Genomic DNA, 13,400 nt, shown 5'->3' on the forward strand with positions numbered 1-13,400 from the left:
GTCTTTTTAGGGCCGCACCCACGGCATATGGAGGTTCCCAGGCTCGGGGTCTAATCCGAGCCACGGCTGCCGGCCTGCACCACAGCCACAGGCACAGCCACGCAGGATCCGAGCCACATCTGTGACCTACACCACAGCTGACAACAGCACCCGATCCTTCAGCCACTGAGCAAGGCCAGGAATCAAGCCCTCAGCCTCACGGCTCCTAGTCAGATCCCTTTCCGCTGCGCCAGGACACGCACTGCTCCCGATTTAGTTTTAATAATCGTATGTCGTCTTGTGTTTGAAGGTGGGCAAGGCGGAGGGGGTTCTCCTTCTTGTCAAGATGGCCGTGAAAAAGGGCGAGACAGCGGGGTATCTGCACAAGATGATGAGCGAGTTCTACAGGTTAATTCCTCACAGAGGCGTCCCAGCCGAGCCCGTCACCCTGCGGCTGGTGGCTCAGAAAGAGGACCTGTGCCAGGTGAGCCCCGCAGTGCGGGATTCAGGGTGAACCCCGCCGGGGTCTCTTCACAGCCGGCGACAAACAACACGGAAGCACAGTAAACTGCCGAGCGGTTTTGGGGTGACGTGGGTCCTTAGCGAGGTGATCTGGGCCAGGCGTGAGGGGCTGAAAGAGGGGCGGATGCAAGTGTGGTGAGCGAGGCGTGCAGACCAGGAGAGGAGCTGGGACTCTCCTCGAAGAGCCAGAAAGCTGCCTCTGACCTGAGCCACGAGGAGCTCATCACCCCGTGGACCCCGAAGTCCTGACAAGGGGCAGCCGCTGGGTCCGTTCACGTAGAGGCGGCGTTGCTGTCGGGGGCCCTGTGTTTCCTGCAGTGACAGCCGTTTGCCGTCTGCTGACAGCTGCAGTAGTTCATGGCATCCCCCTGGAATGACTCCTTTTGTGTCTTTTGAAGGAACCCCTTTTCCCTTTTTATTACTATTTTTTTAGTTGCAGTATAGTTGATTTATAATATCATGTCAGTTTCAGGTGGACAGCAAAGCGATGTATTTATTTATTAATTTTTTATTTATTGGTCTTTTTTGTCTTTCTAGGGCCGCACCTGAGACATATGGAGGTTCCCAGGCTAGGGGTCCAATTGGAGCTGCAGCTGCCGACCTACGCTACAGCCACACCAGATCCTTTAACTCGCTGAGGGAGGCCAGGGATAGAACCTGTTTCCTCCTGGATCGAAGTCAGCTTCATTACCCCTGAGCCACAGTGGGAACTCCCCAAGTCTTGATATTTTTCTTTATGATTTTGGGGATCTCTGTAAGTTAGGGAGCTTTGTCTGTGATACGAATTGCAAATATTTTCTCCAGTTTACTTGTTTTTTCTTCTTTGTGGGGAGTTTGGTGGTGGCGGTGGTGGTGGTTGACTTCCTGTTTTACTGCACAGAAATTTACTCTCATAGGGAGAAATGCAGTAATCTTTTGTTTTCTGGCGGGTGGATCTGAATGATCGTGAGAAAGCCCCTCCCCATGCTGTGGCCGCAGAGTGGCTGACTCTCCTCTTCGGCGTCTCTTTAGTCCCAAAGACGTTGAAGGCAGCAAACCCCCGTGAGAAACGTGACTCGGGTTGTCCAGGAGGATTGATCCAAGGATTGTCCCCTTGCCCGAGGCCCCGTGACCTTGGAGCGCATTGGGTTCCCTCTCAGGGCGAGGCGTGTGTCTTAAGCATCTATTGCGTCTTTCCACCCTAACCCAGTGCACACAGGATGTGTTCATGAATATTTGTAAGGAGCCTGGACTCGGCGCCTGATGGTCAGAGGCCGTTCCTCTCCCAGCCTTGCGGTGGGAGGGTCTCAGAGCCCCACTTGGCTCAGTGTGCAGGGAGGGTGATTGACAGCTCAGCAGACGCGTGGCCTGGCGTGGGGTAGAGGAGTCCCGACCCAAGACCACTGGACGAACCGCAGTGTCTGTACCAACACACTCTGTCATTATCCTTGTATGCCGTGCCACCCCCGAGGCAGCTGTGTCACCCTGCACACAGCATGACAGTCCAAGTGGGTATCGATCAAAAGCTTTGGGCAAAAAAGTTTATTTATCCAACCTTTTTGCAAAAGTATCACGTGACATAAATATTTAGCTTTGTGGTAATTCTAATGTGTATGAATTATCTCTACCCACAGCTAATAAGAGACATGGTTAGTGTCTGTGAAACTAATTTGTCCAAACCCAACCCACCGTCTCTTGCCAAATACCGAGCTTTGAGATGCAAAATTGAGCTGGTTGAGCCCAACACTGAAGAATTTTCCAGAGTCAAGGAAGAGGTGCTGCGGAATGATCACAGGTAAGCACAAAGGAAATATGTGCGGATCTGCTCTTACGTAAAACGGTTTCAGATCCCGTTGGAGCCCATCTCCACATACCAGGGGTTTAATCCCCACTGTCAGGATAAGCGTGGCAGGATGACAGAATGCTCACTTCTGCATGTGTCATGGGGCTCGGAGCTCTGCTCTAGGCTTAAACACTGCCTGCTATTCCACTCTCTTCCAAGTTTACCTGATCTTGCTCTGCATTAATTTTGGGGGGATGGAGCATATGGAGATCCCTGGCCAGGGATCAGATCCAAGCCGCAATGGCAGCAATGCCGGATCCTTAACCCAGTGGGCCAGGCTGGGGTCCAGCCTGCATACCGGAGCTGCACAGATGCTGCCGACCCCGGACACCACAGCGCGAACTCCAGAATCAATTTTAAAAGTTTAGATGAGAGGGTATTAGAGTTTGTGCTCAAACGCAGTGTTTGAGTTCTGAAGAGTTCTGCACAGGAAAACCCACTCAAATGTAGATTTTAGAATGCAGCAGTACGTGTGTGGCCACGTCTGAACCGGTCACCCCTCGGCACAGCAAACACGCCAGGAGGCGTGGCGCCCCGATCAGTCACGCCGTCTCCTCCTGGACCGTCCGCATCCCGCTCAGCTGAGCCCTCAGCTGACGTGCGGTCAACAGCCTGGGGCAGCAGCACTAGAGCAAAGGCAGATGCCACCGCTGTCGGACGGGCTCTCGAGGGTCAGGAGCTCCGGGTCGCTGTGGCCAGGAGTCTGGGCAGCTGCAAGGTTCAGACACTGGCTTCTGCTGGCCTGGCCCTTCTGCCCTGTTTTCCCGTCGCCCTCTCATAACAGGCCAGCGTCCCCCTCGTCAGCCTCGCACATGCCGAGAGCCCGCCGTGACGATGAGCTTGCAGGGGCCGGCTGTTCCATCCTGAGGAATTTCGTGAACAGACCGTTAAACCGTTAGTAACTTGCTCTCAGCTACGGGGGCGGCATTCACACCGCGGGGTGTGCAGATGCTGCAGGTCAGGGTTGTGTGTGGGTCTCGTTGCTGGTTTGAGAGCCGGTTGCCCAGCACCTGCCGAACCAGCCCCAGCCACGCCTCCCTTGCGGACGAACCCAGACCTTTCTGAAGTTGTGTTCTGCCTTCCTTGGTCAGTCGTCCTCCAATTTCGTCCCCAGTATCACGGCACGTTGCTGAAACGGCTGTTTTAAGGGCAAACCAGAAGGGTTGATGAGGTTGTGGAGAAACGGGATCCCTCGTACGTTGCTTGTGGGAAAGCGAAGTGGTGCAGCTGCCGTTTGCCGGGTCCTCCCCCAGTTAAACAGTGTGATCACGTGCCCGGCGATTCCACGCCTGGGTGTGTGCCAGAAGAACCGAAAACAAGGACTCAGACAGATGCAGCTGCCTGAGTGTGCCTGTCAGCACCACGCACAAGAGCCAAGAGCGGCAGTAACCCAGAAAACCATCAGTCGACAAAGTGCGGCATCTGCGTGGAAACAGAATGCTGTTCAGCTGTAGAAAGAAGCTCGATACACGCTACAACACGGTGAACCTGGAAAGCAGCCCGACGCAAAAGGCCACACAAGGCGTGGTTGCACTGCTGTGAGACCAGGAGGCAGTCCGCCCCGAGGAGGGGGAAGCAGACGGCCTCCTGCCGGGAGGGAGGAAGGGGGCTGATCCAGCACAGGGGATCCTGGAGAGGAGAGGTTTGGGAGTTAGACAGGTGGTGGTCGCACACCCCTTCGAAGGCACCCAGTACCCCTGAACTGTACATTTCAAAACAGTGAAGATTATGTTAGGTGAATTTCACCTCAATTTAAAAAAAAAAATCCGTTCCTGCGGATCTTTTCTGAGTTTTATTTCTGTGTATATTCAGATTATTTTGATTTCCTTTGATTTGACTTTTTTTTTCCTTTTTAGGGCCACACCCACGGCATATGGAGATTCCCAGGCTAGGGGTTGAATCGGAGCTGTAGCCACCGGCCTACACCACAGCCACAGCAACGCCAGACCTGAGCTGCGTCTGTGACCAATGCGGCTTGAGGCCACGTCAGATCCTTAACCCACTGATGGAAGCCAGGGATGAACCTGCAACCTCGTGGTTCCTAGTCGGATTCGTTCCCGCTGTGCCACAACGGGAACTCCCGATTGTACCTTTTATTGAGGTATAGTTGGCCTACAGTCTTGTGTGAGGTTCAGGCGTACAGCAAAGTGGCTCAGCTATGGAATCTTTTTCAGATTGTTTTTCCGTATAGATTATTATCATGATTTTTATATAATGATGTTTAGTTTTTCCATTATAGCAGGTTGTTTTCCCATATAGGTTGTTACAAGATGTTGAATACAGTGCCACGTAATAGGTCCTTGTTGATTATCCGTCGTACACGTAGAAGCGAGTGTCGGTTAAGCCTGACTCGTACTTTATCCCTCCACCTTGCCCTTTCTCCTTTAGTAACCGTAAGTTTGTTTTCTGTGTCTGTGAGTCTGTTTCTGTTTTGTAAATACATTCATTGAATCATTTTTTTCCCACATATAGGTGATATCCTATGATGTTTGTCTTTTTCTGACGGACTCTCTCACTTAGCATGAGAATATCTAGGTCCATCCATGTTGCTGCCAATGGCATTATTTCCTTCTTTTTTGTGGCCAAGTAATATTCCATTGTGTATGTGCACCCCATCTTCTTTATCCATTCATCTGTCAGTGGACATTTAGGTGACTTCCGTGTCTTAGCTGTTGTGAATAGTGCTCTTTGAATACTGGGGTGCACATGTCTTTTCACATTCCAGTTTTCATCTTCTCTGGATATACATCTGGACTGTTAGATCATGTCGTTGCTCTGTTTTTAGTTTTTTTAATGTGGTGTGTGACGTTGATTGATCTGCGTATGTTGAACCATCTTTATGAACCTGGGATGAATCCCATTTGGTCGTGGTATATGATCTTTGTAATTCTTTTTAGTTTTTTGAGGAACCTCCATACGCTTCCCCACAGTGGCTGCCCCAAGTTACATTCCCACCAGCAGTGGGTGAGGGTTCCGTTTTCTCCACACCCTCTCCAGCGTTTATTGTTTGTAGACTTTTTGCTGATGGCCATTCTGACTGGTGTGAGGGGTTGCCTCGTTGTGTTTTTATTTGCTTTTCTCTAATAATTAGTGATGTTGAGCATCTTTTCATGTGTTTTTTGTCCCTCCATGTGTCTTCTTGGAGGAAAGGTCTGTTTAGACCTCTGCACATTCGTTAATTGGGTTGGTTGTTTTCTTAATATTGAGCTGTATAAGCTCTTTGTGTACTTTGGAAACTCATCCCTTGTCAGTCGCCTCATTTGCCAATGTTCGCCCATTCTGTGGTTTGTCTTTTCATTTTTTTATGGTTTCCTTGCTGTGCAAAAGCTTTTAAGTTTAATTAGGTCCTATTTGTTTATCTTTGTTTTTACTTCTATTACTGTAGGAGATGGATTGAAAACAATTTGATTTATGTTAAAGAATCTTCTGCCTGTGTTCTCTGGTTGTATGGTTTCTGGTCTTCCGTCCACCTGGAGTTTAGTGTGTGTGGTGTTGGAGGATGTTCCCATGTCGTTCTCTTACCTGGGGCTGCCCACTTTTGTCAGCACCGCTTATTGAAGAGACTGTCTCTTCTCTGGTGCATATTCGTGCCTCCTCGGTCGGGGGTTAGTGGACCATGAGTCCATGGGTTTATTTCCGGGCTTTCTAGCTTGTTCCATTGATCCATGGGTCTGTTTTGGTGCCAGTGTCACACTGTTTTGATGACTGTAGCTTTGTGGCGTAGTCCGAGGTCAGAGAGCCTGATTCCTCCAGCTCCTGTCTGCTTTCTCAAGACTGCGGAGGCGGATTTGTCTCTGACCCTCCCTTAGGCATCTGAAGAGGGTTGTTACAGTGAGGGAGAGTCAGGAGGGGGGTACCCAGGTTTGTCCTGGAGCCAAAGGGAAGGAGCAGCTGTGTCTCCAAGCCCTGGGGAGGGAGCAGCCACCAGCTGGGGTAACCCTCACCCCACACCCATGTGCTGAAGAGTTCAAGGGCAGGCCTCTCCTGGGGGGAGCCTGCTGCTCTGAAAATTAGATTTCCGCCATTTCGTTTCACTGATAATGACCTGTTCCTATTAATAGTTTTCTAGTTACAAAATGTATGTTTTTCTCTGAAAATTTAGAAAATACGTGAAAACATGAAGGAAATTCATCACCCAAGAAGTTCCCATCATGGCTCAGTGTAATGACCCCAACTAGCATCCATGAGGATGCGGGTTGCATCCCTGGCCTCGCTCAGTGGGTTAAGAATCCAGTGTTGGCATGAGCTGTGGTGTAGGTCGCAGACGTGGCTCAGATCCGCTGTTGCTGTGGCTGTGGTGGGTAGGCCATCGGATTCTGTCAGCTCTGCCTCCAAGAGCCCTCTCCTGGCTTCCTGCCGTCGGCTCTGCTGCCACCTGGACGAACGCCTTCCTGGGGTGCTCCCACCCTGCTGCCCCGCTGACACCCTGGACGGCAATTAGATCCTAACAGATGAGCTTCGCTGGCCATGCCCCTTAAGTGTCCCCTCCAGAGAGAGCCCTTTCTTGACCACCCTCTCGCGGAGCCTAGTTGGCTGCAGAGCTCGTGAGAGTCTCACCTTTTGTCTCTCTCATCAGAATGTAAGCGCCACGTGGCCCAGCCCAGGCCGTCTTATTGCCAGTGCTGATAGAGTGCTCGGCACAGAGTATGTTTGTTGAATGAACGCATGAACAGATGAATGGACTTACTCAATTCGTATGTTCTGTATATTATACATTTCATAAAATTTGGGATCCTATTAGGCATAATGTTTCATAACCCACTTTTCAAACATTTTACTATAAGTTTTGCTTCATACCCTTATTTTTTTTTGAGAGTGTGATTTTTTTTTTTTTTTTTTTTTTTTTGGTCTGCACCCGCGGCATGTGGAAGTTCCCAGGCCCGTGATGAACCTGCACCAAGCTCAACCCAAGCCGCTGCAGAGACAGCACCAGACCCTTAGCCGGCAGAGCCGTGAGGGAACTCCCCGTATTTCCTTTAAGAGTGTGATTTTTTTTAATGGCTTCGTGGTATTTCCAAGAAATGCTGCCTTGTGATTCACTGAGTGCAGTGATGACATTTGGGCCATTTGAGGTTTTCTGCTGCTGATCACAATGTTTTATTTTGCTTTCAATTGTATAATCTCAAGATTTTCTTCTCATTCCTGCAGAAAGAGTCCCGTGAACATCCTGCAGATATTTCGCGTTGGCAGAGCGAGTGAAGCGGCAGAGTTTCTGAGCCAGCTGGGCACCGTGAGGCGCTTGCTGCACGGGTCTCCTGCCCAGAGCTTCGTGGGGATCCTGTCCCGGTGAGAAGCAGCCGCCTTCCTTCCCCAGATTTTTCAGGCTCACGGCGTGAAGTAGCTCCTTTCCTTCTTACACTACACGCACCTTTTCTGCTAACATCAGCCAACGTATTCAATTCCAGAGAACCCTGGCACTTGGGCTTATAATTATGTGATTTCAGTTACGCTTACTTATTATATATGTATTTTATTATTTATTTATTTATTTATTTATTTTGCTTTTCAGGGCTGCACCTGTGGCATATGGAGGTTCCCAGGCTAGGGGTCGAATCGGAACTCCAGCAGCCAGCCCACACCACAGCCACAGCAACACAGGATCCTTAACCCACTGAACGGGGCCAGGGATTGGACCCGAAACCTCATGGTTCCTAGTCGGATTTGTTTCCACTGCGCCGTGACGGGAACTCCCTATTGGATGTGTTTTAAAGTGCGGTGCAGGGATGTGACTTTTTTATTGAGGACTGTCTCCTGTGAAGGCAGGGGTTCTCTGCTTCCTGACTCTTTTGTGTCTCTAATCTAGGGACAGTCTAGGAATTGGAGTGTCCAGATACTGTGCTTGATCTATTCAAACATAGCTCTAATTTTCTCTTTGCTTTGAATAATTCTTAGTATTGATGCTGAAACTGAAGTCACAAGGAGCAGGGGGAAAATATGATTAAATTTGGATCTTTAATTAAATACATACCCAGAAGCTTAAAAAGAAACAATTCAGCTCCATCTGCAAAAAACCTTTCACTTCTCTTGAAGGAGCTAAAGGGAGCGCTGATCAGAAGGGTGCAGGTTCTTTGATTTATGTTTATCGCTGTCACAATCAGTGGATGAATAAGATATTTTTCAGGAATTGAGAAGCTGTTTCTACATCACTTTTTTTTTTTTTTGGCTTTTTATGGTCATACCCGCCGCATATTAAAGTTCCTAGGATAGGGGTGGAATCGGAGCTGCAGCTGCTGGCCTACACCACAGCCACAGCAACTAAGGATCCAAGCCTCATCTGCAACCTACACCACAGCTTAGGGCAACGCCAGATCCCGACCCAGCGAGCCAGGCCAGGGATCGAACCCACATCCTCATGGATCCCAGTCACTGAGCCAGGACTGGAACTCCCATATATTTTTTTAAAATTTGACTTTACCAGGGTAATTCTGAAAGGGAAGAAGAATGAGGGAGGATTAACCAGTCCGACATTTAAAATGTATTTTAGGAGTTCCCACTGTAGCACCAGGGATCGGCAGCATCTCTGAAGCGCCAGCAGCAGTCAGGTTTGACCCCCAGCCCAGCTCATTAGATTAAAGGACATGGCATTGCCACAGCTGCAGTGGAGGTCGCAACCTCAGCTCGGATCTGATCCTCGACCTGGGCGCTCTGTATGCCGAGGGTGCGCCAAAAAATGGGGAAAAAATTAAAAGTGTAGGAAATTTTAAAAAACATGTTCTAAAGCTTTGCTGAGTGAAACAGGGAGGTGGTGAATAAATAGACAAATCAGCAGAACACAAATCCACGAACAGAAGCAGCAACATGATAATTTAGTATGTGACAAAGGTAGCTTTTATCTCTGCGGAGCAAATTTTTTTTTTTTTTTTTGAACACCTTATGTTGAGATAAGTGGATAATTGTCTGGAAAAAAGTATAAAGTTGAATCCTTACCTCATTCCTCACACTTAAACTCCATGCTAAGCAACTATTTCAAAATTTAAAAGAAAAGTGTAGGAACAATCTTAGAGTAGGAGAGATTAAGCAGGACTAAATCCCCAAAAACTGCTTTATGAAATTAATTCTGTTTCATAATGCAAAATTCAACCTGTAGAAGGCAGGCATGTGCGGCCCCCCCTTCCCAGAAGTTAGCACGGTTTAACTGGACGGCAGAGAGTTCTTGGGGGGGAGCTGCAGAGGACGCTCAGTCAGCCTCGGCGGCGTCAAGGCTCTTCTGCTGAGCACTGCAGGGGCTCAGCCTGCAGGGGCAGAGATCCAAGGAGGAAGAACGGCCCTCGGCTGGCCGAGACAGGGATGACCTTGGCTTGGTCCATTTTAATGGCACCTGGCATTCCTTCTGTGGGATTACTTTGAAATAGACTTTTCTGGGAGTTCCCATTGTAGCTCAGTGGTAATGAACCCACCTAGTATCCTTGAGGATGCAGTTTGATCCCTGGCCTCGCTCAGTGGGTTAAAGATCCTGTGTTGCCGTGGCTGTGGGGCAGGCCTGCGGCTGCAGCTCTGATTCAGCCCCTGGCCTGGGAACCTCCATATGCTGCACATGCGGCCCTAAAAAGCAAAAAAAAAAAAAAAAAAGAAAGAAAGAAAGAAAAAGAAAAAGAAAGAAAAGAAAGAAAGAAAGAAAGAAAGAAAGAAAAAGAAGAAATTTCATGCTAATTATTTACTGTCTTTTAGTGGGTATATTTTTCTCAACTTTATTGAAGTATGATTGACAAAAACTCTATATGTATTTATGTTTACAACATGATTTTTTTTTAACTTTTTTTTTTTTTTTTGCCTTTTTGCCTTTTCTAGGGCCGCTCCCACGGCACATGGAGGTTCCCAGGCCAGGGGTCGAATCAGAGCTATAGCTGCCGGCCTACACCACAGCCACAGCAACGCAGGATCCGAGCCTCATCTGCAACCTACACCACAGCTCACGGCAATGCTGGATCCTCAACCCACTGAGCAAGGCCAGGGATTGAACCCGCAACCTCATGAGCCACGACAGGAACTCCTAAACATTTTTTCTTTTAATGTTTTGATCACACCTGCAACATATGTAAGTTCTCAGGCCTTACTGACTCTGATGTGGGCCACGGGGGACGTTCCATGTGTTGAATCTGAGCCACAGGTCTGACAACGCCAGATCCTTTAACTCCCTGTTAACGGATCGAACCCGTGCCTCTGCAGTGACCCAGGCCGCTTCAGCCAGGGGCTGAATCGGAGCTGCAGCTGCCAGCCTACACCACAGCCACAGCAACATGGGATCTTTAACGCCTGAGCAAGGCCAGGGCTCTTAACCCACTGTAGCAGGTGGGAAGTCCATGACATGATTTTTTGGTTGTACAATGTGGTGATTTAATACACATAGACTTTGTGAAACGCTATCCACACTCGAGTTCATTAACATCTTTTTTTTTTTTTTTTTGTCTTTTTTCCTTTTCTAGGGCCACTCCTGCGGCATATGGAAGGTCCCAGGCCAGGGGTCCAATCGGAGCTGTAGCCACCAGCCTACGCCAGAGCCACAGCAACGTGGGAATCGAGCCACATCTTTGACCTACACCGCAGCTCACGACAACGCCGGATCCTTAACCCACTGAGCGAGGCCAGGGATTGAACCCGCAACCTGGTGTTCCTAGTCGGATTCGTTAACCACTGCGCCACAAGGGGAACTCCTCCAAGTTCATCAACATCTACCACCTCACATACTTACCTTTTATTTTTTTCCTGCGGTGAGAACCCAGGATCTGCTATCTTAGCACATTTCAAGTTTATGATACCAGATGATTAACTGTTGTCACCAGGCCGTGCGTCACGTCCCCAGAGTGTAATCATCCCACAGTTGTAACCTTGACCCCCCAAGCCCCCTAATCCCCCCCCGGAAACCCCCGTTCTCCCCTCTGACTGGATGAACTTGACTCTCAGACTCCATGCATGAGCGAGGTCATGCAGGCTTTGTCTTTCTGTGTGGAGCACATTCCGCAGAGCGGACGTCCGGGAACAGCACCTGTCTTAGCCGGGACGATGAGGCTGCCACGCAAGACTCCCTCTTTCTAGTACGGCATTATGTTCTTTTTCAGCGGGTTGCTTCTGCCCAAAGTAGTTGAAGATCGTGGCGTGAAAAGGACAGATGCTGGAAATCTCGGGAGTGGAATATATTTCAGCGATTCCCTCAGGTTGGTACAGCGTTTCCTGACTCCTGTCGCGTGGGCCCGAGGTCAGGGCGACATCATGGGTGCCTGCTGCGGGTTTCCCTCTGCCTTTCCTCCCCGGGACAGACCGATCGGGCCGCCGGCTTTCTCGGTACCCGAGCCTGCCCTGCGGTGGGCACTGGGGGAGTTATATTTGAAATCCTCTGAGTGACGTGACAGTCCTACAAGGCTTTACCCCACATCGAACCCCTGCAGCTCGTCCTCTTGTTGCGGGATGGTGTGTGCACAGATGAGAGCACCAAGGGACAGGAGCGGATCTGAAAGGCCACGCGGGGCCTCGTCTTTCTCCAGAGGCAGCAGTCTTGCTTCTGCCACACACCACCTCCCGCCTCGAGAGTCGATGTGTCACGCGTGGGCTCTGTGCTGCGGTCACAGCGCATCTCAGCATCCTGCTTAATGTCTAAATCTGCCCTCCTCGTGGCCACAGCTTACTGAACTCGCTGAGCACCGGGCCGAGCGCTTCGCGCGACCCCTGGCCTCACCTCCCAGCTCGGGTTGGGACGACGTTCTGTGCAAACGGAATGCAGTCATGGGGCTTAAGTTAGTGGTGCTAAGGTCACAGAGCCCGGAAAAGGACGGGTCCAGCCCAGGACAGGGGATGATTTTCCGGAATGTTTAAGGAGTTCCTGCAAATGAATAAGAACAAGAGAACCCAACGAGCAAACAGGCAGACGAGTAGGCGTCTACCCGCAGACGAGTGACACGCAGGCACATTTGAAAAGATGTGATCAAGAACGTGCACCTCAAGCCAGAGGGGGACCCTGTCACGCCTGTCATATTGCCCCAAAGTCAGGTATCTTTCGGCGCTGGTGAGCCTCTCGAACAGTCTGACCTCTCAGCGCCTTTGGGAAGAGCGTACATGGGTAATAAACACTCTTGAAAGAATGTGGCGTTCCCCGCGCCGTGGACAGCGGCTCAGGGATGAGCCGGGAGGCAGGTTCTCTGTCTGGGCTGCACACAGAGCCACCTGGGGGCATTCAGATGATGCTGGGGCTCATGTCACACCGGATCTGCTAAATCGGGGCTTCAGGGGGTGAGGTTTGGGTCCCAATAGCTCTTCTGCTCCCTGGGTGATTCTAATGCGGTCGGGGCTGAGAATCGCTGCACAGACCAGCAGCTACACAGGAGGGACTGAGTGCTCCTCACGGGGCGATGGCACACTTTGCTGTGGCTCCGTGTGGAGCCCCGGCCGTGCGGCAGGTTAAATCAGGGCCCTACAGCTGCACCTGTCCGTCGGACGCGCTTTAGCCCCAGTGCTGCAGCAAACACTGCTGGACTCCAAACGCTGTTTCTGGGGGACCCGTAGCCATGTGTTAACACTGGAAAAGGGAGACAAATCCTGTGCCTGAAAGTCCAGGAGGGTGTCCTCAGGGAATGCGGACGCTCTGTTTCCTAAACTGAGCAGTAGCTGCCATGGGGGGTCTTATTCTTTTTCTTGAAACGTAACATTTATGATATAAATGCTCTACCCTATGTAGGGAATATTCCAAGGTAAAAAATTTTGTGTGTTAAAATGTTTTTCCAAAGGTAAACTGGCATTCCCTTGAGTGAAACCAAGTTGACGTCTTTAGTGACTGAGGAGGAAGGAAGCTGTGGGAGGGGGTCCCTGAGCAGAAAGGAGGGAGGAGGGGGGGAGAGCAGGGGGAGGTGGTCTGATCCGTGTGCATGAGTTGCAGGAGAGGGGCTTCTGGGAAGATCGGGGGGACTGATTATTGCAAACAGAAGTGCAGGCCTTAGAGGCATGTCCCCAGCACGGTGCTTTGTTAAGGCCACTCTTTCTAAAGAAAGTTAAACAGACTCTCCTTTGGGCGTCACTCGGCATTTTGTTTTTCCACTTAAATCCAGAAGGCTTGGTGAGAACTCAGGGCTGTCTGTCCCTTGACCCGTTC

At 50.2% G+C, this 13,400-nt stretch overlaps 1 protein-coding gene across 1 annotated transcript in view; it reads left to right on the forward strand.

Annotated features, from left to right (window-relative positions):
- PARP4 (poly(ADP-ribose) polymerase family member 4) overlaps nucleotides 1–13,400 on the forward strand; it is a gene marked incomplete at its 3' end in the record, with an annotated part of 72,722 nt that overhangs the window by 22,570 nt on the left and 36,752 nt on the right. Inside the window, exons 9-12 of the mRNA XM_021066005.1 lie at nucleotides 290–463; nucleotides 2,115–2,275; nucleotides 7,472–7,609; nucleotides 11,380–11,475. Coding sequence (XP_020921664.1) covers nucleotides 290–463; nucleotides 2,115–2,275; nucleotides 7,472–7,609; nucleotides 11,380–11,475 — 569 coding nt within the window. The remainder of the gene's footprint in view (nucleotides 1–289; nucleotides 464–2,114; nucleotides 2,276–7,471; nucleotides 7,610–11,379; nucleotides 11,476–13,400) is intronic.

This window comes from Sus scrofa, chromosome 11 (genome assembly GCF_000003025.6).
Source record: "Sus scrofa isolate TJ Tabasco breed Duroc chromosome 11, Sscrofa11.1, whole genome shotgun sequence".
Taxonomy (NCBI): Eukaryota; Metazoa; Chordata; class Mammalia; order Artiodactyla; family Suidae; genus Sus; species Sus scrofa.